Below are 27820 nucleotides of genomic sequence, written 5' to 3' on the forward strand. Positions count from 1 at the left end.
TTGGTGCTCACACAACAACCTGGACCTAACAGACCAAGGTCACAGCAAGGACTCTGTGTTGCTGAATTTTTCTAAAATATCTCAAAAAATAGTTGCTTATCTCCATCTCTGAAAGACTGTAATATCACGTTCAGACAGAAAAGATGAAGCCTTGTACGCCAGCCTGTGTGGATACGGGTTCTGAGTGTGATCCCAGAGACCTAGAGAAGTTTCAGAGTGTGGTACGGAAGAGGGTGGCAGCCAATGCCCGAGAGAGGAAGAGGATGCAGGGCTTGAATACAGCTTTCGACCAGCTGCGCAAAGTGGTTCCTCAGTGGGGTCAGGACAAAAAACTTTCAAAGTATGAAACCTTGCAGATGGCTCTGAGCTACATCATGGCCCTCAACCGCATCCTGGATGATTCTAGTAAAAACAGCACCTCTCACAGGCAATGGCTGGACCTGCAGTATGACGGCCTGCAGTCTGAGAGCTACCCCTACATCGTGAGGTACAGCTCACCCACTGAAAACGAGTGCATGTACACCTCCTTCTCCTACCATTACGAGGATTTCCAAGCTCTGAATTAGACTGAGGCATGCTGGAGTGTTAACTTGTATCTTCTATTCTGTGGATACAGGACTCAGTAAATACATTTGTATTGCAATTATTTTGATGTATTAGCCTATATTATATATTGATCACCTTTCATTAGTGTGGTACGAAACTATTCTAGCCATATAGCATTTATTTCTGAAAGTAATTTCAACAAAAATGCGTTATTATGGTTATTAATTTATTATGTAGTGAGTAGTCCTGGCTCTCGCAGCCAAACACTCAAATCTTGTATTGCTTTGTATCAAATCATTCAATTGGTGAAAGCTTAAAGCTTAGTGTACAATAATATTTGTAATGTTTGTCTTCTTAATTGTTTTTGTTCTTTTTGTAAATTGTGGTTTGTCAGCACATCATTGAGTGTGTTTATTTAGAAAAGTATGTACTCTAGCCACCATGTGCAATTTCTAGTACATTAGTGCAAGAATAAAATTGATCAATTCAGTTCCTTAAGTTTTATTGCTTATTTTAGACATTAGACAATAAATTGTTCAAGCACACAAGATATATTGTTGTCTTCTTATTTAATTGGAAATAAAAGAAATTGTATAGAAACATGCATATCACATTCAAGAGCAATTTGTGAATTGATTTGTTTTACTGACTTAATCATATTTATATTGTAAGTGTCGCATTCTTTTTCATAAAACAGGTTTTAAACAAAATTATAGGTTTAAGATTTATTTTGTTCCAGATGTCAGTTGCATGTGTCTGCTCTAATGTGCTCACTGCCCAGATAAAGCCTTGGTCATTTTTACCAGACCCTGGTGTGTCATTAGATAAGGAGGCTCCAAGTAAACATGTCTCTATTGTTACCTCAGAGAAAGTATAAATCATGTTTATAGCGAAACGTGACGTCACATCAAATGGCAATGATAAGCAGAACTTTTGGGCTGTTTTTATACAAAATAGCTGACATTGGTGTAATTATATAGCCTATATGGTGCCAAAATTAATGAGGAATTTAATGGGCAACATACAAGACAGACCAGACCAGGACAAATAATAATGTCTTGATATGTGCCAGTGTAAGCCAGGCCAGGCTGGATCAATAATGGATATCTACACAAGAGGGTCACAAAAGAGTGGCAAAGTGAAAAAGGACTCCAATTCATGTGAGTCTTTAAAAAGCTTAGACAATTGTGCAAGAGATGCACCGGGTCCAGAAATCCATAGAGATGTCTGGTCCGTTGGTGCTCACTGGGTATAGTGGGTGTACTGGGTGTACTGTACTGCAGTCTTTGTGGTTCACATGGTCTTCAGGTGGCTGGTGGAACCGAGATTGGATGCAGCCGTAAGACTGAGGTTTCCCTCCTGGCTGGGGATTCCCTCCTCAGGACTGCTGATCTAAAATCTTATCAAACTTTAGGATGACCCAAAAAGATGAACTGGTTCCAGACTAGCATTATGAATCCCAGATGAAAATAAGCCTTATAAGCCTTTCCATGCTTTTTTTAACTTCTTATTCCTAAAATAATGATAAGCATAATTGAAAATGACCATATATGTGATGCAGATGGGATTTGATATTATAAGTATAAGGGGAGACGTAAGTAGAGCAGGAACAGATATGCCGTACTAAATTAACATACTAGAACGTTAGCAATAAATATCTTTAATGTTTTATAATAATAATAATAATAATAATAATAATAATATATTATTATTATTATTATTATTATTATTATTATTATTATTATTATTATTATTATTATTATTAATAATAATAATAATAATAATAATAATAATAATAATAATAATAATAACAATAATAATTATTCAGTGTGCTAATATGAATGATGTGTTGGTAATTTAAGAGTAGATGTAGTTGGAATTTGTTAAATATCAGTCAAATCATTTAAGAAGAAATTATTAATAAACGTCACATAAATAAAATTTTGGTTGGAATTTAAGTCCTTGGCTTATGTACAAATATTTTGTGGCCAAAGGCTCAGATTTCCTCCAGAATTGGCCAAAATGATTTATCTTTTAACAATTTCTTGTGAAATATTTTGGCAAGATATATAGTCAGCACTAATTATAGTGTTTTCATGCAGCACAACTGGACACAGAAAAGGATTCTGTTGATTTTAACAAGCTAAGTGGGTTAAAATTAATTGAAAGTAAAATGGGGGACAACCACTGATACACCAGACTCTACAAGGACTCTTGATTGGAGAGAGAAAATGAAGTTCTTTGTTGTTCAGTGACTGTGTGTAATGTGGCTGTTTACAACAGTGAGGCTTGAGCAGCTTGGTTTCAGGTCAAGATGCACAGACAAATACACAGATAGCAAGTAAGCCATGATAAATTACCATATTTCAACAGCCATAATACCATTTGTGTTATCATTACAACATTTATCAAGATGGAAAAGGAAAACAACAGCCTCCCATCTTTAGTCATGAGTCATTACAGTATACAGTTGTCAAAAATGGCTGACGTAGTGTTTCCTTTGGAATCAGCTATGTTACTCTGCTGTATGTAATATTACCATGTGTTCAAAAATGTTTGTCATGTGAACATACATTTGTTGTTTGTTTGCATCTGTTTATTGTTTGTCTAGTACACACTTCACAAATCTTCATAACCAGAAAATTACTGTTATTAGTGGGGCTGAAGTAATTATAATCATTTGGCCGGACACTTACTGTTTTTATGTAATGTATTCATCATGATATCTGTTGTCTTGCGATTGGGAGCCAATCTAAATTTTCACTGTTTGCTCAATACTATTATAACAAGCTATTACAGCAGGGGGTTTTGTGTTATTCTACGTCACGTTACGAAAAAAAAACCATCAGAAGTCTCAGTTTCATCAATGGACCCTTTTTGTTTAGAGGAACAATAAAGTCCAGCCTCCCTTTTCAAGACCAATAGCATCTTCTCTGACGTCTGTCCAGGAAGAAGGTATATAAACCAGTGGTACCTATCTCCAACAGTAGATCTCGTCTCATATCTATAAAAACCACTGACTTACACAGCGCACCTTAGTAAACACCGTATCAACCGAGAGCACCTCAGTAACCAGCATGCAGCACATAAACAGCAGGGCAGAGAGCCACCTGAGCAGTCAGGTAGAGTGTGAACTAGAGAGTGTAGGGAAACGAGGGTGGGTCAACCAGGCGTATTGTGATACCCCTCCATTGGCAAGGCACTCCGTCAGCACTGTCTACAACATTCCACCCCGTGTCGGGGCACCTAACCCCTACCAGGCAGAGGCCACAATGCTAAATCAACAGCCAGAGAAGAAGAAATCTGGATGCTGCTCTATTTTCCTGCGAGGAATTAAAGGTAAATGTGCTCTGACAAGCTGTTTTCCTATTTCTTTTGTGTATCGGCTTTTATGCTATATCTCTAAAAACAAATCTCTGAAACTTTTTTTTTTTACATTTCAATATTTAAGATGACTGAAGATAGATGAATTGTGTTGAATTAGGATTATTTGCTGTGGAAGACAATAGTTCTGTGGACAAATGAGCGCATGATATTTAGCTGAATAAAAACAATCTCATTCTGATTTGATAGGACTATGGGGAACAACACTGACAGAGGACACAGCAAAAAATCAAGAACTCTATCTCAAAACAACTCTCAGAGAGCTATTTGTCTACATTCTTTTCCTAGTGGACATGTGTTTATGTAAGTATGAAGGTTTTGACTAATTTTCAAAGCGGTTACCATGTGTATGTGTTTAGACTAGACTTTTACGGAGCTGAGAAATACTCATAAACCCATAAACCTGTTAAGTGTATTACAGTTCAGAATATTTAGGCTTGCCTCAGGTATGGCATATTTCAGAGGTTTTAATGGGATTGTTATGATTTGCGTGTGATAAATTTGTACAGTGATGTGTTACGTCTGACTTATGAATAGAGAGGATTTATGCAGTAAGGAACATAAATGCATTGGGGTTCAAGAACGTCATTGGAATCATCAACCTGTCTAGTGACCAATGTTTGTATTAATCCCCTGGTTTATTTTACCACTTTGTCCTATTATCTCCAGTGATCCGCCTCAGCCTAATTGCCCATTATAAAACATCAACCCCACCCCTGGTTTACACCGACCATTGTTTAGAGGAAACATTAATGCTGAAAGCAATACATGCTGTGCTCTCCTGTCTTCTACTGATAAGAGCCCTAAACCAAGCCATTTAGTCTTTGTATAGTTGGATGTACATTGTTAAAGCAAGCTATTTGTGTCCTTGTTCCACAAACAAATCACCCTCCCCTAATTGAGGTTTTAGATTTTATGATGCATCCAAGAGAGCGATTGTTGTTTGAAATACCTAGCTATGATCAACCTTGCTTGTGTTTAAGCGAATTAATACATAAAGTTCAATGCCAATTAAACTGATTATTAATAATCATGTTGCCTTTCAGTGACCTATGGCATGACCAGCTCAACCACCTACTACTACACTAAAGTTATGAATGATTTGTTTGTGAATTCATTTGAGTCTGTTGCAAGCATGGACGATTTTTGGACAGTGAGTAGCTCCTTGTTATTTTATTATATACTCTTCTTGTTCTTTTTCTTCTTTTTTTCCATCAATAATAATAATAATAATAATAATAATAATAATAATAATAATAATAATAATAATAATAATACACAAAAAACCACAGATTAAATTGACAAATAAAATTTATATTTATTTATTTATGACTTTATAACATTATTAAATATATAATAAAATAATTTTATGCATGCAGATTCAATCAAAAGCATTGGGTTTGAGGTCAGGACTGTACAGACCACAAGCGTTCCTCTACACCACATTTGTCAAACCTTGGATATCATATCTAATAAGCATTACTTTTATAGAACAGTGTGTCAAATTAGGGACAATCCAGGAATGTTCTAATAGGAAAATACTGAAAAAAAAGGATATTATTATGTCAGTTTGTGGTAAGCAAATCAAATTGGTTTTAAGCATAAAATGAATGGTGTTTACTCATAAACCTTCTCCAAAAGTATGAGATTTCACAACAAATCCATTAAACCCCTTTTTGTCTTAATGTCCTCAGTATGCAGAAGGTCCACTGCTGGATGGCCTTTACTGGACCACATGGTACAATGATGAGCCTCTTGACACCGGCTCACAATCCTTCATTTACTATGAGAACATGCTCCTGGGAGTCCCACGTATGCGGCAGATAAAAGTCAAAAACAATTCATGCAAGGTGCCCTCAGACTTCCGTGCTGACATCAGTAGCTGCTTTGATGTGTACAATGAGAAGAAAGAAGATGAGTATGTGTTTGGACTCGTCAATGGATCAGCGTGAGTGAAGTCTCCTACATGACTTGATTGCACTTGTATGCTAACTGTGGTCAAATTCATTCTGAAATTAACAATAAGCAATTCTCACATTCTTTCCAAGACTGAAATATCTGAAATGATCCTGTTAGCCGCCTGTGAAGTTATTTTGACTGCACCTAGATTATAAGCTGCTGCGCTAGTTTTACATTAGACAGTTGCTGCTGAAGCCGGCTGACATCGCTTCATGTTGTTCAGGATTCACTCAGTTCTGTGATTTTCTTTCCTTCAGTTGGACATACCACACAGAGTCTCAGATTAAAGGATCAGGTCACTGGGGTTTGTTGGCCACATACAGCGGAGCAGGGTACTATCAGGACCTTGCCCTAACCAAAGATTACAGTGCTGTTATCCTGGCAGAACTCAAAGAAAACCTGTGGCTAGACCATGGAACCAGGGCTGTTTTCATTGATTTCACTACATACAATGCCAACATCAATCTCTTCTGTGTTATAAGGTACTAAATATTAAATAAGAATATGCATAGGTTAATTCATTATGCAATCATCCATCTTGATTGTCTTGTCTATGTGATAAAATGTCACTGTTTCTTAGGTTGGTGGTTGAGTTTCCCGCCACTGGTGGAGCAATACCTTCATACCAGATCCGGACAGTTAAGCTGATTCGATACGTTACCTCATGGGATTACTTCGTCATGGGCTGTGAGATGGTCTTCTGCGTGTTCATCCTTTACTACATTGTGGAGGAGATACTGGAGGTCCGAATACACAAGTGCTCATACTTCACCAGTATCTGGAATATTCTGGATGTGGTAGTGTTGCTGGTAAGCATGAAGGTTTTTCATAACAAGTCATATGCAGTTATATTAGTCAATCATACTGCCCCTACTTTTCCATTAATAAGGCAAAATACTAGCAGAATGTTGGGTTTTTTCCCCCCACAGCTTGCTGTTGTTGCAATCATCTTCAATGTATTCCGGACTATCAAAGTAAACAACCTGCTTGGAATCTTACTAAAAGATCCTAGCAGCTATGCAGATTTCGAGTTTCTGGCATTTTGGCAAACGCAGTACAACAACATGAACGCTGTAAACTTGTTTTTTGCTTGGATCAAGGTAAATACCTTATCACAGTTTTTAACCTGCATATAATACACTTTCTTATCAATATCTAGTGTAAAAATGGATGAGACTAATTGCAATCTTGTGGTGCTCTTCATCCCTGTAGATATTCAAATACATCAGTTTCAATAAGACAATGACACAGCTGTCCTCCACACTGGCGCGCTGTGCCACGGACATCCTGGGGTTTGCGGTCATGTTCTTCATTGTGTTTTTCGCCTATGCCCAGCTGGGCTATCTTTTGTTTGGTACTCAGGTTGAATCTTTCAGCACATTTCAAAAATGCATGTAAGTAGTTTTTTTCCACAATTCAGTGGAACAGTCATAGTAGTCGATACAGATTTTGGAATTATAGAGTAATATATAAATTTCCAATTCCCTGCTGCAGTTTCACCCAGTTTCGGATCATCCTTGGAGACTTTGACTATGATGCCATCGACAGAGCAAACAGAATCCTGGGGCCAATATATTTTTTCACTTATGTGTTCTTTGTCTTCTTTGTGTTACTGGTAAGTCCTTTAATCTTGAACACAATCAGTTTAAACAAATCACAAGCACATCTTTCTCCAAACCAACCTGGATTTTGTCCATTGAACAGAACATGTTCCTGGCCATCATCAATGACACATACTCCGAGGTCAAGGAGGAGCTAGCCTCCCATACTGATGACCTCCATATTACAGATCTTTTCAAACAGGTGTGGATCGCAAAATAAATAAATAATTAGAACATTTGATTTATTATTGAAAAAAACTTAAGCTAAATTCGGGTATACTGTATGACTCTTAATTTCAGACCGTGATGAAACTGAAATTCAAAAAGGACAGGATCTCAGATGTTCAGAGGGCCTTAGATGGTTCAACAGACTTGGAGTTTAGGGACTTCAGAGAAACACTAAAAGAGTATGTCACATTTTTATTCATTTATCAACAGACCAGGAATAAATGACCCACAAATATTAATTCTGTTTGTTTATCCACTCAGAATGGGTCATGATGATCATGATATCTCTGAAGCTTTCACCAAATATGATAAGGATGGCAATCAAGTTCTAGACCGTGAGGAGCAAGAAAAAATGAAAAGAGAGCTGGAAGAAAAAAGGGTTTGGAACTTTTTTTTCCCCCCTCTATAGTGTTTTCTTAAAATGTTACTGTTTCCTCTTACATGTGCTTTACCATTACAGTGTCTCAAAGATTATTTTTTTGGTTTAACAGAATGCACTCAATGCAGAGCTTCGGAATCTTACACAGGGAAATAAAACAGAAGACAGTGACACGGCAAGCTCCAACTCGGTGCATCCGGAACAGTTTCACGTGTAGGCTATGTATACATACAGCAGCCACTAAACACTGGATCTATAGTGAAAACAAATCTGGCACCAAGCATTTGTTGCAGAATAATTTACATATTTTTAATCATCATTAGAGAGACCTATGAATTGTAAGGAAGAATTTGCAGTTTCAAGCAATAGTCAGTTATTAAATTATATAAATCTATCTGACATGACAAGACTCATGTCAGGCCCAAGGTAGAAATCATGAAAGTATAAGGTAACTCTACTTAGGGCTGGACAGCATAACAATATAATATCAACATTGTGATAACTTAGTATGCTTTTCTCAGATACCAGTTAATCATTTTTGAGGATATCAGAGAAATCAAATCCTATACAAAATGCAAAGAACTTATTTTACTTACATTTTATATTATTTACAATCACAATGTAAGTGATTACGTATGAGTTCAACTGTAAAGTGACTCAGAAAAATAAAAAATATTTTTAAAGCTTACTAGATTTTAAAGAAAACTATGACATGGATATCACAGTTATTTTTTTTTAAAAAAAAGCTTTATATTACAATACAAAAATGTAATCCTATTTTCAATAAGAAAATCGTATTATATTGGACTGTTTTTACAAAAAAAAAACCATTTAATAAACTTTAAGTATTTTTTTAAATAAACATTTAAGCAAAATTTTTAAATGTTTTAGAACTATAAACTAATCACTCTTTAAAATTATGTAAAATATAATTATATATATATATAGTATACAATTTTTTTTTTTTAATATTTATATATTTATTGTACGTATATATGCATATATGATAGACAGATACCTATTATGTTTAGCAGAAATGCTTGAGATTCGTGATATGATCATTTTGTTACATCACCCACCGCATTGTTCTCAGACCGGATTCCATCATTGTGTTCTTTCCGTTGTATGGTCATGAAATACAAACTGATGCTGCACCTGTTCTAAAGGCCATTACTGCTCTTATTTAGGTTGGTTAAACAAGTGGCTGAATTGGAAGGTGCTCTAGCCATCACAATATCCAAGATCGACATGGTCATGGAAAAACTGGGATTGCAGGACACTGAAAAAGCAAACAAAAGACAAAACAATGGAAAGACACCTGGCAACCAGAAATGAGGTGAGGATCAGGTTTAACTTTGCTGTGCACTTTTCTGCATGAAACTTTATTCTATGCACGCAAGCTTTTGACTTCATATTACAATTCTATCAAATGACCTTGTTATATTTTTTGTTTGTTTTTGTTCTGATTACAGCAATAGGGGTGAACTGGATGATGTTAAACCTGAAGCGAGTTCCCATCTTGGTCACTGGCTGCTTGATTGAGAAGTGAAAGAATTAATCATCAGATATTATGGCCCACTGTTACAGAAAACATTAACTCTACAGGTCACTGGAGCTGTGACCGGAGAACGTGACCATCTTAATGGCTAGGAAACTAGATGAACTACACCTAATTATAGAAAATCTTACTCTTTCAACCAGGGATATTGGGTAGATGGCTGAGGTAAATACTATTCTAAATAAAAAACAAACCAAAACAATTATGCCGTATTAAGAAACTTTTCATCAAAGGAGCAGGAAGACAGCAACCTGTAGAAATCATACACTATTATTTCAGTGTGGACATCACAGATTATGTATTTTATGTCCTGTATATTTGATGTATTGTGATACTTGATACATTTTTAATGATAAGAAAATTTCTAACCTCACCACTTGATAAGAGATGTGTGAGTGAGTGATTAATTCTGTATAGCAGCTCAAGGGTCTGAACTAGGGGTCTTCAAGAGTTTAAATTCCAAGAGAATAAGACAGCCTCTGCAAATTCGCAGATGTCAGTCTAAATTTGGATAAAAGCATTTGCCTGATGAATTAAGACAGACCCCATATTAAATGGGATTAAAGCTGTTAGGTGTAAATACCACATTAAATCATAGATACTGTAACCCAGCTTCACCTTTTGTCTAGAATGTGAAGTCTTAATATTTAATAATTATATTCTTGTGTGTAAAGTGTGTAACTTTACTAATGCTCAACTAGGCATATTTAAAAGCTTTAAATGTATTACATGTAATTACTCTTAGGCATATTACAACTTATTTAAAATGTGCTGAGCTTCAATTGTGAATGTAAAATTTTGTGAACCTGGCACACTTCATGCATCTGATGTTACATGCTAGCTACAAACCGTCAGCGATTAAAGATTAAGGTTAGAATATTTATATATATATATATATATATTTATATATATATATATATATATATAAAAATATAAAAGTTATATTTGTCTCTAAAAGCAATGTAAATGTTACTTTAGGCCCAAAATAAAAAACATACATTAATGTATTCCTAGTCCAATGGTTCATTTATTGAGACTCATTTAGACTTAAAATTATCAAATGCTAGACTGCATTCAAACATTTTACCTATTACATTCGGTTCCTGAAGCAACCTCAACAAATGTGATTTGAAACATGCATTTCAAATCTACAAAGTCCCCCCGCAACAAAAAAAATCCCCAAATCTCATTTGTCTGGCTACTAGAGAACATGGCACGCATATTTGTCAAAACTGCAAATGGAGGAAATCTACTGTAGGGTCTAAAAATCAACAATACAGCTCTCTACAAGGGTCTCAGATCAGTAAAACTGAAAACTGTGTGCCTGAAAATTAAGGCTTCTTTGTAACACTGAGTGAATTCAGCATGTCAGCCACACAAACGTGTCTATCAAGAGCAGCGAGGTTTCTGCTCTATCCAGGGAAAGAAAATAAGAAAAAAAAAAAAAGATGCGCTGAAAACCCTTTTCCATACCCAGTTATCAAAGGTTATTTACATAATCAGACAGAGTGACCCTTTCTTTAAAGTGAACGAGATTTCACTGTCGGTAAAACATAGTAAAAAGATAACATCATACACGCTGTATCAAACTCTAGAATTCTGAGAGAAATGAGGAGCTAATGTGAATTAAATATACACAACTGCACATAGAAATTCATTTACACTTAAACATTTACAAGACACAGGTCCAGTGAACCCCAAAAAGTGCCTTTACTTACATGTGTTTACTGTATCAGAATGCTTGTTTTTGCTTCTTTAGGTACAAAATTTGAAGTCCATTGTGTAACTAACAAGCCAACACATCAGCTATTTGGAAGGGGAGAAATGAAACGGCTTAAACTGCGGTGTGTTTAGATCATGTACAGCGTTTTGCAATGTACCTGTGCATGTCCTGTAATTGGCAATAAGCAAATATATTGTTGGATACAGATGGAGGGGAAAATGTACAGTTTATTATGTCCGACTCCATTAAAACAATGAAAATAAATTTCGCAAATAAACTCAGTTTCCTGCTGAAGGCGTTCTATAATCAAAATTTGCTTCTTTGCACTTAAACCCTGATTCAGGTCAGTTCTGAATGTTTTCCGGGAAAAAAGTCAATGACTTCTATTAGTCTCTTTATTCCCTCCACACACGAGGAAGAGGGCTCGCCCAAAGTGACTCAGATGTTAGACAGTGATGAACAAATCACTGTGTCTGGTAGCCAGCCATGCCAAAGTTAGCCTGGTTCATCACAGGGCCAGGCTGTGCCTGAGAGGGCTGAGTCCCAAAACCTCCCACCCAGGCAGGAGACTGTGATTGTCTGCAAGAAGAAAAGCAAGTAAAGGTTGTTTTCAAATGCTGATAAGGTAAAACAAAATAATTATTGGAAAAAAACAAAAAAAAACAATGGTGTCCCTTTCATTCTCATTTTGTTATTCTCTGCGGAACAGCTGCCAGCTAGCTGTCCTTGTTTCACTTTTTTTTTTTTTTTGGAATTATATAACAAATTAATCACCGGTTTAACAAAATGTAATTGGGAATTTTATGCTTGTTAGTGTATAAAACATTATGTACGTTTTTGTACATGTACGTAGTCACAATCAAATCACTTACAGGACGATGTTTAGTGACCCATCCTTCCAAACATCTGCATTATCTATACTCATTTACAATAAGACTCGGAACTTGACCAACTTACTCCACTCCAAATCCCTGCTGATTCCATGTCTGTCCGTACATTCCATAGGAAGGTACTTGCCATCCATTTGTCATGTACTGGCCATACTGCTGAGGATTTCCATACATCTGATTCCAGTGGCCCCACTGTCCATAATCCACCTGCTGGAAAGTCAGCAAAAACTGTTAGTATTTATTACAGAGCTTAAACTGAAGTTAACATTCCTAAATAAAAATGTTCCAAAAAAAATATTGATAAATAATGCATACTTGTTCTGTTACAGGTTGGACAGTTTTTGCCATATCAGGTGACTCTTTGCCCCAGTAGCACTTAACAATATGGCCTTCAATGGTTGTTCCATTCACTGACACAATAGCATGGGCAGCACTTTCATGAGAAGAGAACCTGTGGACAAAAGAGACCCATAATAAGCAAACAAACCTTACTGTATATATATGTGGGTTTAAGGTTGAGGCCAATACTGGAGATAAACCACATGGCCTTGTTATGTATCTCAACTAATTTAAAGGTTACATAATCTTATAAACACTTTTCTGGCTACAGGCTTTGGGATGCTGAATGTTGTAATACGTGTCTCCACAATCCAACACCCTTGATTTCAGTGAGAAAACATATGTTTGAACACAATGATAAGTGATTTGGGCACAAGATGCATTTACTTTACTGAAAAAAATTGGTAGAATGCAGTCGGTTTTTGTGAAGGAATTAATCGTGAGTAAAATTTGTTACACATGTGTTAGCAGACCAGCTGAAGAAAGAAAAAAAAATCTAACACGGCAAGTCTATGGCTAGAAACATCAGCGCCATTAAAGACTACGTTGGCGCCATCTATTGGAAAACCCCTGTAGCTGCATGTAATCAAAGCTTGGAATTGGACAGGACTACAGCCTCATTACATTAAATAAAGACTTCCTGTTTTATTTCACAAGTTATTTGCTGGACGTAATAGAACATCCAGCCATAATATTATTATTATTATTAAGTCAAGACACAAAGAATATATAACTGTCTACAAGATCCATAAACATACAAGAAATCAAGTTATAAGCTAAGACAGTTAAAAATCCCTGAAAGGTCTGGGTTATTAAATGCCTATAAATCATTTTGCATTTAGAACTGCTGTTAGGACCTACCTGATAAAACTATATCCTTTTTCTGGGAAAACTCTGATTTCCATTATTTGACCAAAAGGTGAAAATGTCTGTCGCATAAGGTGGTCTGTCATAGAACAAAGCAAATTACATAATGAGTAACAATTACGTTACAATTACATTATGTCACGAAATAATGTATGCACAGAATATTCAATATAATAGCATTGTGTCTGACTTACCCGAGAGCCCTGACTGGATGCCACCACAGTATACAGTGCAGTTCTGAGGACTTGACTGGTTCACAACATCTTCATATCTCAGCTGCTTTGGGCTGGCTAAGGTTTCAGAAACAAATCAGTTATTCAAAAAGGTAAATTTAAGCATTCCTAAAATCTGGCCAAAAATAAATACATTACACAGATTTGTGGACATCTGTCTAATCACACCCATTTGTGATTTCCAGATGTTGTCCTCCTTTGGAGTTATAATAACCTCCACCCTTCTGAGAAGACTTTCCACTACATTTTGGATAATGGTTTTGTAAATTTGCTCATTCATCAACAAGAGCATTAGTGAGGTCAGGCACTGATGTCAGGTGAGGAGGTCAGGCACACAGAGTTCCGATTCATTCAAAAGATGTTCAGTAAATGTTGAGGTCAGGCCTTTATATAGGCCCTTTGAGTTCTTCCACTCCAACCTTAGCAAAACCATGTCTTCTTGGGCATGGAACATGGCTGTGCCATGCTGGAACAGGTTTTCACCCTTTAGTTTCAATTAAAGGAAAACATAATAATAATATAGCACACAAACATTCTAGATAACTGTGTGCTTCCAACTTCATGGCAAGAGTTTAAGCTCACACATATGGGTGTGATAGGTGCCCAGAACCTTTGACCATATACATATAGCATATATACTTGCTTCAATAACGCTCACTAGAAGACAGAATAGCAAGTACATTTATAACATTTTGCAGACTGCCTTATATTGAGCATCTTACATTCATCTCATTTTATAAAACTGACCAGTTGTGGGCTCCGATTAATAATCCATCATCTTTACCACTGAGCTACTACTTCTCTTTTCTCTGTTAATCTTTGTGAGTAGAGTTAAGTACTTTCCATCAACTCAGCTCTCACCTCAAAGGAAACTACACAGTACAGGTCTCCTCCTACACCAGGCTCTACCTACTGACTGCTATGACAATCCGAACAGTTGACTGACTTACTGTCTTGAGTATTCTTAGGGGCTGGGGGCTTCCGAGTGGCCCAGTTGGTCCGAATCTGCCGTCCTCCTAACCACTGGCCGCCCATGTGCACTATGGCATTCTCCGCATCCTATGAATAACATACAAATAAACTTACACTACGCATTAACATTAAGGAGGGAAATAAAAGTAATTTAAAAAACTGCTAGTCTTTCATCACTGCCTTTCTACATTTTATTAATATATAATATTAGAAAAGACTGAACCATCAAGAGACTAAAGTATGTAAAGGTCAAATGCATTCAGCGAATGACCAGTTTAGAGGAGCATTAATAAATGATTGTTTAAATTTGAATAAAACTGAAAATGGTTCATAGTAAATATAATAAACAGAAATAGAAATAACCTTCACTTTGTGTTCCTGAGCTGGAGCCTTACCAGTTTGTTATAGAAGGACACAAATCCATACCCCTTTGATTTCCCTGTTGTCATATCCTTCACCACACGAGCATCCCTGAAAGAATATGACAAACCAGAGATGTCAGTTCACTTCCAATCAGCCAGCATGGTAGAGAAATGAAAGGAACCATACACACACACACACAGCACTGTGAAGCATATTTACAGAACCCTAAATAAACGAATGAATTAATTACACTACCACTTCTCTTCTCACTATAGGTATGCTATGAAAAATATAAGTTCATGCAACCTACAATACACTGCTTTGTAAAGCTCCTGCTCAGTCAAGGTTTTCATTATACAGTGATCCTGGTGTTACACACAAGGCTTTATACTTTTATAACAGTAAAATTAACAAAACCACTACAAACAAATTATTTCTTTACCATGCATTCCTAATATATTTTGCTCTCTCTAATCCTACCAGCAGAGTTATACAGAAATATCAAAAGTGGAAAAAAAGGAATTAAACGGCATACATGGCCTGTTAACAGATTTCTTTATTTTTCCTGGTCAATTCTTTACCACCAATATGGAGTTTGGGAAGCTGCAAATTTCGAAAAATTGACATTTTCAGAATTTTAGGAGAATCAAACTATCAAAACAACTAGGCAATCCACAAAATACAACACTTTTACAAGTTCAAGAAATACTGGAGGATTGTTAAAAAACTACACTACTTCAGTGTTAATACAAAAATATTGCAGTATATAAATATAAAAAGGTAAAGAGTAAATAGAAAAAATCTACATCTGAGTTCCCAGTGTGCACAGTTCCTTGCTGTTAGCCTTCAAGCTCCTGTCCAATCCTATGAGCATTTCTGTAAAATAACCAGAGTGCTATTAACTAACACTCACAGCTAAAAAAAAATTCTGAAAAATGTTCAGCTTTATTATGACAATTTTACACCAAATATTGAACTGCTTTAAAAGTGAACAGTCAGATTTACTTACCATTTCTTCAATTTAATCAGGAGTGTGTAGTGGTGCAGATAATCTTTTTAAGGAACACCTTTAAAAGATGGCTCTAGACACAGTAATTCCTAAAAACCTAACCTTTAAGGTAATTTTCTTTTTTGGGAACTGAAGAACATGTGTGGATTTTCTAGCGTTTTTGTGCAGTCACGCATATGAATTATTTCCATTTAAATTTTAGGAATCCATCCACCCTAATATTGTCATGTCACTCCTACAACAGGTATGGCAAGAGCAATCAACTCTGCTTTTGTCATTCTTTACCAAGTAAAGCTGAAACTTATGCTGATGACAGATAAACTAAGGAATCAACATTATTACACGATTGATTTCGTATAAACCTCAGTGGCACATAGCACAAAACTTAATACTTACGAGATTTTCCCAAAGGGAGCAAATGCAGATCTTATATCATCAGTATTGATCTCAGGACTCAGATCTCCCACAAAAACATGGAAATGATCTGCAAGAAAAACGATCTTATTCTGATGCTATATATACACACAAACATTTACTATTCTAGCTGCATATAATGCATCAAAATACATAGTAATGACTACCTCTGAATATGACTCGGTATTATATATATTTCAATATATATTGAAATATTTAAAAATAATGCAGGAGACAATGTTTACAAGATAAACTTACTGGATGTGTCTTTCTTCTGACTGCTTGGAGTCGTTGCCCAATTCACCTTGACCTCCTACAAATGGTTTTGACAAAATTATAGTCTATAAAAGCCAAGCACACATCATCAATTTCTTAGTCCACACATCAGAACCACCCTAAAAGTGTACCTTTCCTAGAATCTTCCTTCCATTCATTGCTGCTAGAGCAGCTGCAGCATCTCTATGTTCATAGAACTCCACAAAACAATATGGGTCATTGCTTGTGTGCTGCAATATAGAAAATCCAACATTATCCAACTGCAGAGAAGAAACAGCAGGAAAGTATATTAATCAGACAGATTCAACAATGGCAATTATTTTAAAAAAATAGGTTATTTTCCTGGGTAAGCCTAGTTGCCTGTATAAACTAGCAGAGTAATCAATGTAAAATTATAAAGTACTACATAACATAGATTATTACATTTGAGGTTTTTATAAACTTAGCCTTCTCTTTAATCACATGTTCTTATTTATTTGCATTCATTATATGCAAACAAGCCACACACTGCTAATGAAAAACAAGTTTGTTCTAATATACACTATATTGGCAAATGGCATTGAATTCAGGTGTTGGGCTTGGCCCCTTGGTTCCAGTGAAAGGAACTCAACATTTTTGGACAATTTCATGCTCCCAACTTTGTGGGAACAATTTGGGGATGACCCCTTCCTGCTCCAACATGACTGCACACCAGTGCACAAAGCAAGGTCCATAAAGACATGGATGAGCGAGTTTGGTGTGGAGGAACTTGACTGGCCTGCACAGAGTCCTGACCTCAACCCGATAGAACACCTTTGGGATGAATTAGAGCGGAGACTGCAGCCAGACCTTCTTGTCCAACATCAGTGCCTGACCTCACAAACGTGCTTCTAGAGGAATGGTCAAAAATGACTATAATCACACTCCTAAACCTTGTGGAAAGCTTTCCCAGAAGAGTTGAAGCTGTTATAGCTGCAAAGGACAGGCCAGCACCATATTAAATTCATGTGCATGTAAAGGCAAACGTCCCAGTTTTGTCCTGGCTCGCAGTCTCTGCTCTAATTCATCCCGAAGGTGTTCTATCAGGAGTCAGGAGAGGTCAGGACTCTGAAGTTCCTCCACATCCATGTCTTTATGGACCTTGATTTGTGCACTGGTGTGCAGTCATGTTGGAACAGGAAGGGGCCCATCCTCAAACTGTTCCCACAAAGTTGGGAACATGAAATTGTCCAAAATGTCTTAGTACGCTGAAGCATTAAGAGTTCCTTTCACTGGAACTAAGGGGCCAAGTCTAACACCTGAAAAACAACACCTGAATTTAATGATTTGGAGGGGTGTCCCAAAACTCGCAATATAATGTAATTCTTTAAGGCCTACATACTGGATTACATTTTTAAAAAATACCAAATGTGTCACTGAGTTCTACTGTTAGCAAAAATGCTCAATTCCTTGGTAAGATTAAGGAGAAATCTAGATCTGTGTATCCAACGTGAATTCTTACCTCTGTTATCATTTTACAACTTTTACAAGGACCAATCTGGGTGAACAGCTGGAGGATTAAGTTCTCTGTAACATCCCTAGACAGGTTTCCCACATAACTGCAAAAAAAAAAAACAACAATTCCAGAGAGATCCTTAAGCCTCAGATGACTACACACAGATACATGTAACTACAAGACAAGACGGATGTGATAAGAAAAGCAACATTTTTTTCCCCCCTCCCGCCGCTTTACTTTTAGTTCTGTTGGCATGTTTACAAGTTCACTGGAAATTAGCAAAAACTCAAAGTCTACTATAGAGATAGAGAGAGAGATAGTAACCAATAATGCAGATTTACAAGGTTCTATAGATTTAGATTTATATGCGTTTTCACATTTAATATTTAAAAAAAAGTAAAAAGGCAACAAAATCTGTATCTGTAGTCTTTATGTTTAAAGAATTGTGCTGATAATGTGAGTGGTGATATATGAAGAAGAAAACACACTGTAGGTAGACATAGGAGCACTATCGTTATTTTTTGCAAATGCGTTTGTAAGAAAGCGGAAAACTCTATAATTTAAATTATAAAGATTTCCAGCTGGAAAAAAACCCCTAAACATTAACTCTAAGAATAAAACATGACAGTCTGAGGGTGAGACGTCTAGAAGGACAGGAGGCATTGTTGTGAACGAGGCCACAGCACCGGGGCTATTAGGCCTCCGAAAACGAGCAGCTGGGGACATATCAGACAATAGCTAACATGTAGCCCGGTTAGCCAGCTGACGAGAACACTGGAGCTATTTATATCTTATTCGATGCTTAAAATGTCTAAATCGCCCACCCGTTGTAGCACAATGACAGTTTTCACCGTTACACTCAATACAATTCGGTAATCGATTATTAAATACACTCCTAGATAAGTCAAGCCCGCGTACAAGTTAATATTAGCCGCGGTCACAAAACGCTGGCTAACATTACTGAGCCGGCTAGCAACCTAACACTACACAGTTCACAATAAGACAAGCATGAGCTTTTATTCGCTTGGCAGTGGCACACGGTATGTTTATACGCAGCTAAAATTAATTTTCGCCCCGGAACTTTGAGCCAGGGTGCACCTCTATTTTTCACTCCTCGGGGCTAACCAGATATGGCTACGCTAACGAGTGAGGTATTTGAACACTCTGTTCCAAGCGCATGGGCTGGCATTGTTTTGTAAACTACTTACAGGGTTTTGGGGTGGCTCTCGTCTTCCATCCTTAGATATCGTGCAAAGTTTAGTGTCACTTATTGATAACCCACCTATCGTTCTAGCTTATGTAAAAGAACACCAAACTGGTAAAGCTAGTTACTTTGCTTATTGTGTAGAAAATGGCGAAACCCGGCCAGCCAGGACTTCAATCAATGCGCATGCGCGAGGAATCACGGGGTTGGACATCGGAGCTGACGCAGGGTGTGTTCAAGCAGCAAGGTGTTGCGCACATTTTGAAGGTTCTATGTTCGGCGAAAAGTAATTTCCAGACACTGCACGTGGTGTATTTGCACACCGACTATTATATTAGTTTAAAATATATTATGCAACCATACTTATAGACAGTATATAAGATTCTAACTTATATTCGGGATGTGACCTTAATGCAATGGCTGCGTGTTATATAAGTATAATCTGCGCAGCGTCAGCATTGCACGAGTAGTAGCAGGCTCCTACCTGGAGGATCTGGATTCGACCACAGCCAGAAAAAAATTTACTTGGTCAAGATCCAAGAAATAAAGATTAAATTTAGGGCACTGTATACTATATAGTATGTTTCTTTTTCTCTACAGTATTTTTTTTTACTACTGGTCGCAAAAATTAAATTGGGTCAACTGTTCAGTGTGCTGCATATATTATTAGCCAAATTTAACAAAGCCAGACAGTTCAGAGAAACGCTGAAATAATTAATATTTTTTAATAAAGTATTAACTCTTAATTGTATTTCTAACACATTTACACGTTTAAGATTTAAGTTAGCAAATTCTAACATCATTCCTCTTACCTTCCTATTAATCTGGAAAATTAGTTTGCACACAGGTTTATTAATAATGATTACCTGTTCACGGTGGAGCAAGAAATGAACACAAGAAAGCTTAAGTGTCCCACATTTAATAGCAAATGTGACCTGAGTTCACTCTACTGGTGTAATAACATGGACATGTACACCACGTAAAGCACCAGATCTCTTTTTGGAACATGGGTAACTCTATCTGAATATTTCTTACAAACGAGTGAAGTCTAAATATGAGTACAACACAATAATAATAATAATAATAATAATAATAACTGCAAGTATTATCATACTGGCAAAATAAATGTAAAAAAATATTTTTGTTATTTTACATAAATTAATTATAAATCCATACATACACGTTTTGTGATATATTCATACACGGGTCATTGTATATTGTGTTGTGTGCATCTGTCTGTACATGACCCCAAAGATTCAGTAATTTATCAACCATCAATCAAAAAGTCCAATAACTGAACGACATTGTTAAATATGAATATTTTGGACAATTTGTGTTCAGATTGGTAGCTGATAGACTAACTTTTTTTATTTGAATTGTGTGTGTGTGTCTGTGTGATTTTCACAGTTTAGCCATTGTCAGTTTACCACAAATAATACCGTTTATAAATACAACAACATAATAATAATTATAACACACCACCACCACCACCACCACCACCAACAACAACAACAATAATAATAATAATAATAATAATAATAATAATAATAATAATAATAATAATAATAATAATAATAATAATCAGAATAACTGCAATTACTATTATTATTATTAGTAGTAGTAGTAGTAGTGGTGGTAGTGGTATTCGGAAAAAAATTATATAAATTCGGTTATTCGGTGTGAGTGTGTGTGTGTGTGTGTGTGTGTGTGTGTGAGACAGAGATTTTCCCAAAGTTTATCCAATGTCAGTTTACCCCAAATAATACAGAATATAAATACAACAACACAATAATAATAATAATAATAATAATAATAATAATAATAATAATAATAATAATAATAATTATTATTATTATTATTATTATTATTATTATTATAAAAATAACTTCAAGTATTAGTAGTATTAGTAGTATTAGTAGTAGTAGTATTCGGAAAAAAATAATATTAATCAGGTCACTGAAGACGAGTGCATGATTAAGTGATCCTAATATAATACAGGACATTTTATGTCCCGGGTAAAAGATAGAGCTAGAACTTTCTTCAGGAGCTCACTAGTTGATTCGCGAAGCCCCGCCCCTTCTGCGCGCGTCACCGCAGAGCTTCTTTAAAGCACCCGAGTGCGCCGTCATGGCACAATATTCAGGACCGAAGCTATATCGGAGTATGAAAACACTGTCTCCTGTGGAAACGATGGCTACCAACGATCCTCTGCCTCCAGGATGGGAGATTAAAATTGACCCTCAAACCGGATGGCCGTTTTTTGTGGATCACAACAATCGCATCACAACATGGAACGACCCCCGGCACGACAGTAAACGGGTAAGCAGGATAACCTTCAGAGAGAAGCTGCGGGGAAACGCGCTGGAAGTTCAGCTCCTCTGCTCTGTGTCGCCTTTCCTCCTCTTAAGTGTCGTGCGTGGCTGCAATGTGGATGACAGCTGATGTTCGTTTGAGCAGGGATCTCAGTTTTACTGCCGCATTAGTGTGTTTGTCTAACTTTACCTGGGCTCCATTTTTATTAAATTGCGCAGAATAATTCCAGTTAGTACATGGATGCTATGAGAGCAGAATATGGGTTGTATGGCTGAGTTGAGATTTAGTCATTGGCATCATGAAGTCCAGGCTGCGCGCCTAAAATAGCGCTTCTTCTCATATTCTCATAACGGTTGATGGGAAATATTTTCGTGTTGTGATCTAAGCTTGACTGATGTGTGTGTGTGTGTGTATCTCTGTGCGTGTGTGTGTGACGCACTGCAGTTATTATGTCGTCTAAAGACCCTGAGTGTTTGACCATCTCCATAATGTTTATTTAAAGACTCAGGAGCTGCGCAGACTGCGGTTTGTTGGGAATATCGCTGGAACTGTGCGGTATTATCGCACCTCCGAAAGTTTTCCTTACATGGGATTTGAGACGGATCCACCCTCTCATTCTTCAGTGATAGCCAATGGAAGCTAATGCCTTTAGCCAGAGACAAGCCAAGGTAGATGTTCCAGTTGTCAGAATTAAAAAAAAAAAAAAAAAAAATCCTATTAGCCAGCAGTAACATTTATCACGATTGAACACCAGCAGAGATGATCTACATGGTCCACTCAAGACCAACTGGGCCCAAATAACATAAACTCAACTCTGGGGGAGGGAGTGTTACTGTGGAATAACTCATAAACAGTAGAGCACATTCCTGTTACAAAGTGAGCCTGAAACACTGGGGGTGTAGACTAGTGCTCACCAGCTGGCATCTCTCATTAAGAAAGATCAACACTTGCTCTTGTCCAAAGTTAGTGTCACCAAGAATCTACTGGAAAGACACAGCTGCCAGGAGATAAACTGGGTGCGTGTCCATGCCAAACAGTCAGAGGACAGAAGGTCACTCGTGCTCTGTTTCTCTGTTTACGATGACATGCCTTTAACAGAACTTTTTAGTGTTACTCCTCACTTATTAAGTATAGCATTAAGATGACTGCTAAACTTTATAATTAGCCAAAAGCATTCATCCGTGGACCCACAATTTTACCTGTCAGACACTGTGATTGCAATAACAATGTTACTATTTATGCATACTAAGTAAATTTGTGAGATGGTCTACGGTTGAACCCACCAATTCACATAGATGAGTAAGGCAAGTCTTTTCTCATCAGGGATCTGTTTAGTGAAGCTCACCCCCTCACCAAGTATATTTTAAGCTACAGTGTCAACCCAACAGCAATCCATTGAGCACACACACACACACACACACACACAGTGAGTCATGTCGTGATGGTAAATGTATGGCGTATATTTCTAGTAATACACAACATCTGCAGACTTTTTACTGGTATGAAGATTTCTACTCTGATTTTAATTCTGGATGAACCGTTTATGTGTTTGGGATTTATTTATTTTTTTTGACCTTGTGACGCTAAAGCTAGAAAAGATGACATTTAATTGTAAAACTTATTTTGGGGAAAGTGTGGCACCACACCCATTAGCCATGGGTTATGTATGGTCCCTTAGTCACTATGAGCAGTTTACTTTACAAATACATTAAATTACTTAAAAGGTCGAGAGACCATATACCATAGCCTTGTTGAATTCCTGAAACTTAAGGTTAGAAGGCCTTGATTTATTTTGTACGACTGCATGGCTTTGAAGTAGTGCTAGGCAAATCATAGGTTTTTAGGTTTTTAATTTTCTTAGTAACAATAAATGTAAGGATGGAGGAGAAGATGCATTTTCCCCTGTTTTTTTTTTTTAAGTTCATGAGAAAGTAAGGTAATGAGAGTTTATATCTGCTAAAACACACTTTATATCAGGAACTAGCTTGTTATGCACAATTATATATGGATTAACATTTTCACATGCATCATTACATTAATTTTACTACAAATAGTATAAAAGGGATAAAACATTTTGAGGTAGATTATTGCAGCCCAATGTGAAGCATACCATTTTTATTCCTTGCATGTTACATCCTAAGACCATGTATTTAAGATTTTCCTTCAAGCAGCAAAACTGTCTAAGACTTAAATGGGAAAAAGGTGTCTGTGTGCATGTGGTGGTAATGGTGGGGGTGTTTGGCATATGCTTAGTGTGTGTGTGTGTGTGTGTGTGTGTGTATGATCCCCAATTGCAAAGTAATGATCACAGTGTAATACTTTAGACATGTGAAAGCATTTCGTAATCTGTATAGGTATTTCACGTTATAAAACTGTTATGCACATACCATTGCAGTGTTATCACACATAGTGGAAGGAACAGAATGTTAAAATGTTTTCCCTAGCTGCTTATTTTACATACATGGCTGGGAAGTTAGCTAAGAAAAATATCCTGGATTGAGTACAGAAAAGATTTTTTGCTTCCATGGACAGGTTTTTTTTTGGAAATTGAACTATAGAATTAGAATAAAATTATATACCTATTTTGCAAAAAGGTGAAAAATATTTAATGCGGTGAAAGCTTTGAAAAGATTTTAAGGTAGGCTATACTAAAGCAGCCTTCACAAAGATAAAAAATTACTAGCACAGAGGATTTTCTTCCACTGTAACCGAAATAAAGCATAGTGTAGTATGTGTGAAATATTACATGGTGCTGAAAAGTGAAAGCTTACAGTGAGGTGACCAAGTGACTTTGTTTTACAAGAATAGTTATATCATTATAGCATAAATCAAGCATCCAACCCATAGCAATTTTCCAATACTTTTAATGAGACTCAACTGTGTAATTTCAGTTGGTTTTTGGCTATTAACCTTTTTTTTTTCTAAATAACTGGATGGAGATTATTTATAGCCTGTGCATCTTTCCTGTGTTGTGAAACTAACTCTGCTTTTTAGTAACATGTTTGTTTAATGTATTTGATAAATGTGTTGCAGGGTACTCAGCTTTCCTCCAACGGCCCCTGTGCATCTACAGAATCCTCTCCTCAGGACACGCACAAGTTTTTTTTTCCGGAGATGAAACAGCCAAACCTACGTCAAGGCTATATCCCCATCCCGGTCACCCATGAAAATGTTGAACCCAGGCAACAACAGTATCCACCATTTTCTTATATGTATCCAGCAAACCAGCAAAACCTAAGAGCAGATGGCCGGACTCCATCCCCAACTCCCACACTGCACTGTCGACCAAGATCTCCAGTACAGGCCACGCCAGAGGCCGATTCACACTGCCTGTCCTGTTCACCTGTTTCACATGGACCTGAGGTACAATCCCAGTAGATTTGTGTTGTGATTGGTACATGAATGAAAGAAAAAAGATTTTGGGAAAGTATAGATTATTTGGGTGTGGGTATTGGACAAGGTAAATTGTTTCAAAAACCTAAACCCACATATAAACATTTGGTACATAATACTATATTTAGTAATAAAATAAGTGATATTTTTTTCTTATGAAAAATACTAATGACTTCTGAAGAGTGTGTATTGTAATCTTCAGAAGGCCAAATCTAGAAACCTTAAGTGTTTTTCATTTGTATAAGTGCATCATCAAGGTACATGAAGTGCACTTCTGGTTCTCACACTATTAATGCTACAATATGGTGTACAATAATACAGAAGTATAAATTTGTAATGTACCTTTAATCTTTACACTCTCATTAAAGATTCTATGCTAAATTCCACAACAGTATTTTATTACCAGGAAGCTAGGAACCTATAACTGTACAAGAACCCTTTAACATCTAAGACCGTATGCAGTGGTGGTACAATGGTGTTTTTGACCTTTTTCATGGACAATAAACATTGAACTCTGAAATCTTAATTTATTTTGTTGATTTTAGGTTCACCATGTGCACCATTCACCACAGGGGACACAGTCTCAACTCAACTCGCATCATCAACCTTCTAGACCCAGCAGCACAGGCCTCCGGGCGGGCTATATTCCCATTCCTGTCATTCATGAGGGGACAGGAGGCAGTGGAAGCCCACAACCCCATAGTGTCCATCCTAAGCGATTCTGGCAGACAGAATATCAACCATCTGCTCACAGCCGCCAACCAGAAGAGTGGAGTCCTAGCCCTGCTTTTTCTGCACGGGAAAAAGTCCCAACCTATCGTGAACAAGTGCCCATCCAGCTTGAGCAGAATCACTCAGCTAGTCCTATCTTACTCCCCAGTGTAAGGGCTCAGGAGCCAGTCAGATCACAGGTCATGACTGAGAGGCCCCAGGTAATGTTATTAGAGTTATTAATTAGGCATGTTTAATATAGAGTGAGATGCACTAAACATGCAGCAACATTAAGCATTAGTATAAAATACTGGTATGAACTTGAGCTGCCACATCTGTGATGTTTTGTTTAAAATAATGAACCTAATTTAGACTACTGCACTAAAAGAAGGGTGGCTTGAGGGATAACAATTCTACTTTTATGAAAAATAATTTTAACATTCAAACTCTTAAATTGCAATGACAGGAACTAATGTCTTAATGTCTTCCCAGGTCCAGCAACATGTCGTACATACAGAGATCCCCCCTAAAGTTGATCATCCTGTTGAACATCGTACCACCATCCCCATTGAGATTCCTATTCAGAGAGTGGCTGAACCACAGCAGCCTGTACCACATCCCATATCACCACTGACCCAGCATCCCATACTTGAACCTGAACAGGAAATACACAGCCCCATACAACACCCTGTGTTACACTTTGAACAAGTGCCACCTCCAGTGCCAGAGACTCCTACTATAGGTTCCATGTCAGTTCCAACGACACCAGAATCACAGGAACCAGCAGTTCCACAACCAGAAGTTCAAATTGATGAGAAGGTGGAGCCAAACTCAAGTCACCCAGGACTGGCAAAGGTACAGCAAATATTGGAGCGAGTGGAGAAACTAGCCCAGGAAGTAAAAGGTTTTGATGGGAAAAAGAATGATAAAAGATATCTGACACTGGAGGAATTTTTGACCAAAGAACTGTTGGCTCTGGACTCGGTTGACCCAGAGGGACGTGTAGATGTGCGTCAGGCCCGACGTGATGGTGTCCGCAGAGTACAGACCATTCTTGAGGAATTGGAGATGCTAGGTGAGAAAACAGAAGCACAGTTGGGCATCTGCAGCACTGAAGCTGAGAAAGGAGAGCCGAGTTTGATCAACCAGGCAGACATGGAGAAGCCCAAGGAGATATCATAACTGCAAACCAAAGCTCTAGTGTGACAGAGACACCAATCACATCTTCTCAGTCTGTTATTGGTTGCATGCACAATTAATATAATTGTTCCATTGGCTGACAGTTAATATGTGATTTGTTTGCTGAGTGAAGTTATGCGTGCTGTTATGTAATGGCGCTCTTGTGGAATTTTACTGTACAACTGTCTTGTAGCAGGACCATAGTGGTGACCTTGTCGTGGCTAAGTTTCATCCTGAAACTCAGTCTGAAATAAGAGGCCTTTATTCAAATGAATGTGCTTTATTTTTGCTTCTACTTAGGACGAGTATCCGATATTTGCCTTTAGTCTTTTCCATGTATGACGAAAAGCTTTTACAATTCCAATAAGAATACCCATTGTTTCTTAGAAAGATGCTGATTTTGTTAAACGATTTTATAACAGTGGGCAAAGACAAACGATTACCAAGTATTAAAAACGGTCAAGGTTTCACACGAAAACAATCTCCTTATAGATCTATTCTTTACATTTGGAAAACTGATCAGATTAGCCGTGTTTTGACTATCATGTTGTGATCTTGATACTTGTCAACATCAGTATTAATGGTTGAATGATATAGAAAACAGTGTTATATTTCTATTCTATTTTTGTGCCAAAATGAACATTTTTACATATTTTCCAGTGGTAAAAATGTCATCCATCTCCATTAAAGTGTATTCTCTTAAAACACAAAATATACATGAATAATAAAAGACCTGAAAAGTATACTGTGTATCCCTTCTCATATGACTTCTCCGCAAGCCTTTAGACTGCGATATAGTGTAGCA

General features: G+C 37.0%; 4 protein-coding genes across 7 annotated transcripts in view; 3 read left to right on the forward strand and 1 right to left on the reverse strand.

Annotated features, from left to right (window-relative positions):
- atoh7 (atonal bHLH transcription factor 7) overlaps positions 1 to 1018 on the forward strand; it is a 2328-nt gene extending 1310 nt beyond the window's left edge. Inside the window, exon 1 of the mRNA XM_058386156.1 lies at positions 1 to 1018. This exon is cut by the window's left edge and continues 1310 nt beyond it. Within this exon, the coding sequence (XP_058242139.1) occupies positions 144 to 566 (423 nt within the window). The 5' untranslated portion in view covers positions 1 to 143 and the 3' untranslated portion in view covers positions 567 to 1018.
- Positions 1019 to 3547: 2529 nt separating this feature from the next.
- Positions 3548 to 11120, forward strand: pkd2l1 (polycystic kidney disease 2-like 1). Its single transcript, XM_058385594.1, has 15 exons — positions 3548 to 3885; positions 4120 to 4233; positions 4977 to 5083; positions 5625 to 5878; positions 6147 to 6371; positions 6470 to 6698; positions 6819 to 6989; positions 7102 to 7283; positions 7384 to 7504; positions 7594 to 7692; positions 7791 to 7897; positions 7980 to 8097; positions 8210 to 8310; positions 9285 to 9433; positions 9570 to 11120. The coding sequence occupies exons 1-14, from the start codon at positions 3624 to 3626 to the stop codon at positions 9430 to 9432; spliced, it is 2238 nt and encodes a 745-aa protein (XP_058241577.1). The 5' UTR covers positions 3548 to 3623; the 3' UTR covers position 9433; positions 9570 to 11120.
- On the reverse strand, positions 10663 to 19605 carry tial1 (TIA1 cytotoxic granule-associated RNA binding protein-like 1). 4 transcript variants are annotated; one of them, XM_058385596.1, is made up of 12 exons: positions 19424 to 19605; positions 18222 to 18318; positions 16873 to 16971; positions 16724 to 16778; positions 16448 to 16535; positions 15075 to 15150; positions 14658 to 14766; positions 13669 to 13764; positions 13469 to 13553; positions 12584 to 12719; positions 12336 to 12478; positions 10663 to 11957 (listed from the first exon to the last, which is right to left on the reverse strand). In XM_058385596.1, the coding sequence occupies exons 1-12, from the start codon at positions 19450 to 19452 to the stop codon at positions 11843 to 11845; spliced, it is 1128 nt and encodes a 375-aa protein (XP_058241579.1). In that variant the 5' UTR covers positions 19453 to 19605; the 3' UTR covers positions 10663 to 11842. The 4 variants fall into 4 exon arrangements, with proteins under 4 accessions (XP_058241579.1, XP_058241578.1, XP_058241581.1 ...); XM_058385595.1 differs by having other exon boundaries at positions 16873 to 17001; XM_058385598.1 differs by lacking the exons at positions 16724 to 16778; positions 16873 to 16971; positions 18222 to 18318; positions 19424 to 19605 and adding an exon at positions 15578 to 15645 and having other exon boundaries at positions 16448 to 16462.
- A 1907-nt stretch (positions 19606 to 21512) lies between these two features.
- On the forward strand, positions 21513 to 27758 carry bag3 (BCL2 associated athanogene 3). The gene is made up of 4 exons (XM_058386788.1): positions 21513 to 21738; positions 24766 to 25095; positions 25671 to 26057; positions 26329 to 27758. The coding sequence occupies exons 1-4, from the start codon at positions 21547 to 21549 to the stop codon at positions 27016 to 27018; spliced, it is 1599 nt and encodes a 532-aa protein (XP_058242771.1). The 5' UTR covers positions 21513 to 21546; the 3' UTR covers positions 27019 to 27758.
- The last annotated feature ends 62 nt before the right edge of the window (positions 27759 to 27820 follow it).

Source organism: Hemibagrus wyckioides, linkage group LG03 (assembly GCF_019097595.1).
Source record: "Hemibagrus wyckioides isolate EC202008001 linkage group LG03, SWU_Hwy_1.0, whole genome shotgun sequence".
Taxonomy (NCBI): Eukaryota; Metazoa; Chordata; class Actinopteri; order Siluriformes; family Bagridae; genus Hemibagrus; species Hemibagrus wyckioides.

Coding starts and splice junctions, on each gene's coding strand:
- pkd2l1 (XM_058385594.1), top strand. CDS start 3,624: ATGCAGCACATAAACAGCAGGGCAGAGAGCCACCTGAGCAGTCAGGTA. Junction 3,886..4,119: donor TTTCCTGCGAGGAATTAAAG/GTAAATGTGCTC, acceptor CTGATTTGATAG/GACTATGGGGAACAACACTG. Junction 7,693..7,790: donor TTACAGATCTTTTCAAACAG/GTGTGGATCGCA, acceptor TCTTAATTTCAG/ACCGTGATGAAACTGAAATT.
- bag3 (XM_058386788.1), top strand. CDS start 21,547: ATGGCACAATATTCAGGACCGAAGCTATATCGGAGTATGAAAACACTG. Junction 21,739..24,765: donor CCCGGCACGACAGTAAACGG/GTAAGCAGGATA, acceptor AATGTGTTGCAG/GGTACTCAGCTTTCCTCCAA. Junction 26,058..26,328: donor TCATGACTGAGAGGCCCCAG/GTAATGTTATTA, acceptor ATGTCTTCCCAG/GTCCAGCAACATGTCGTACA.
- tial1 (XM_058385595.1), bottom strand. CDS start 19,452: ATGGAAGACGAGAGCCACCCCAAAACCCT. Junction 14,767..15,074: donor TGTCCTTCTATAACAAACTG/GTAAGGCTCCAG, acceptor TGTTATTCATAG/GATGCGGAGAATGCCATAGT. Junction 13,765..14,657: donor CCCTAAGAATACTCAAGACA/GTAAGTCAGTCA, acceptor CTGAAACCTTAG/CCAGCCCAAAGCAGCTGAGA.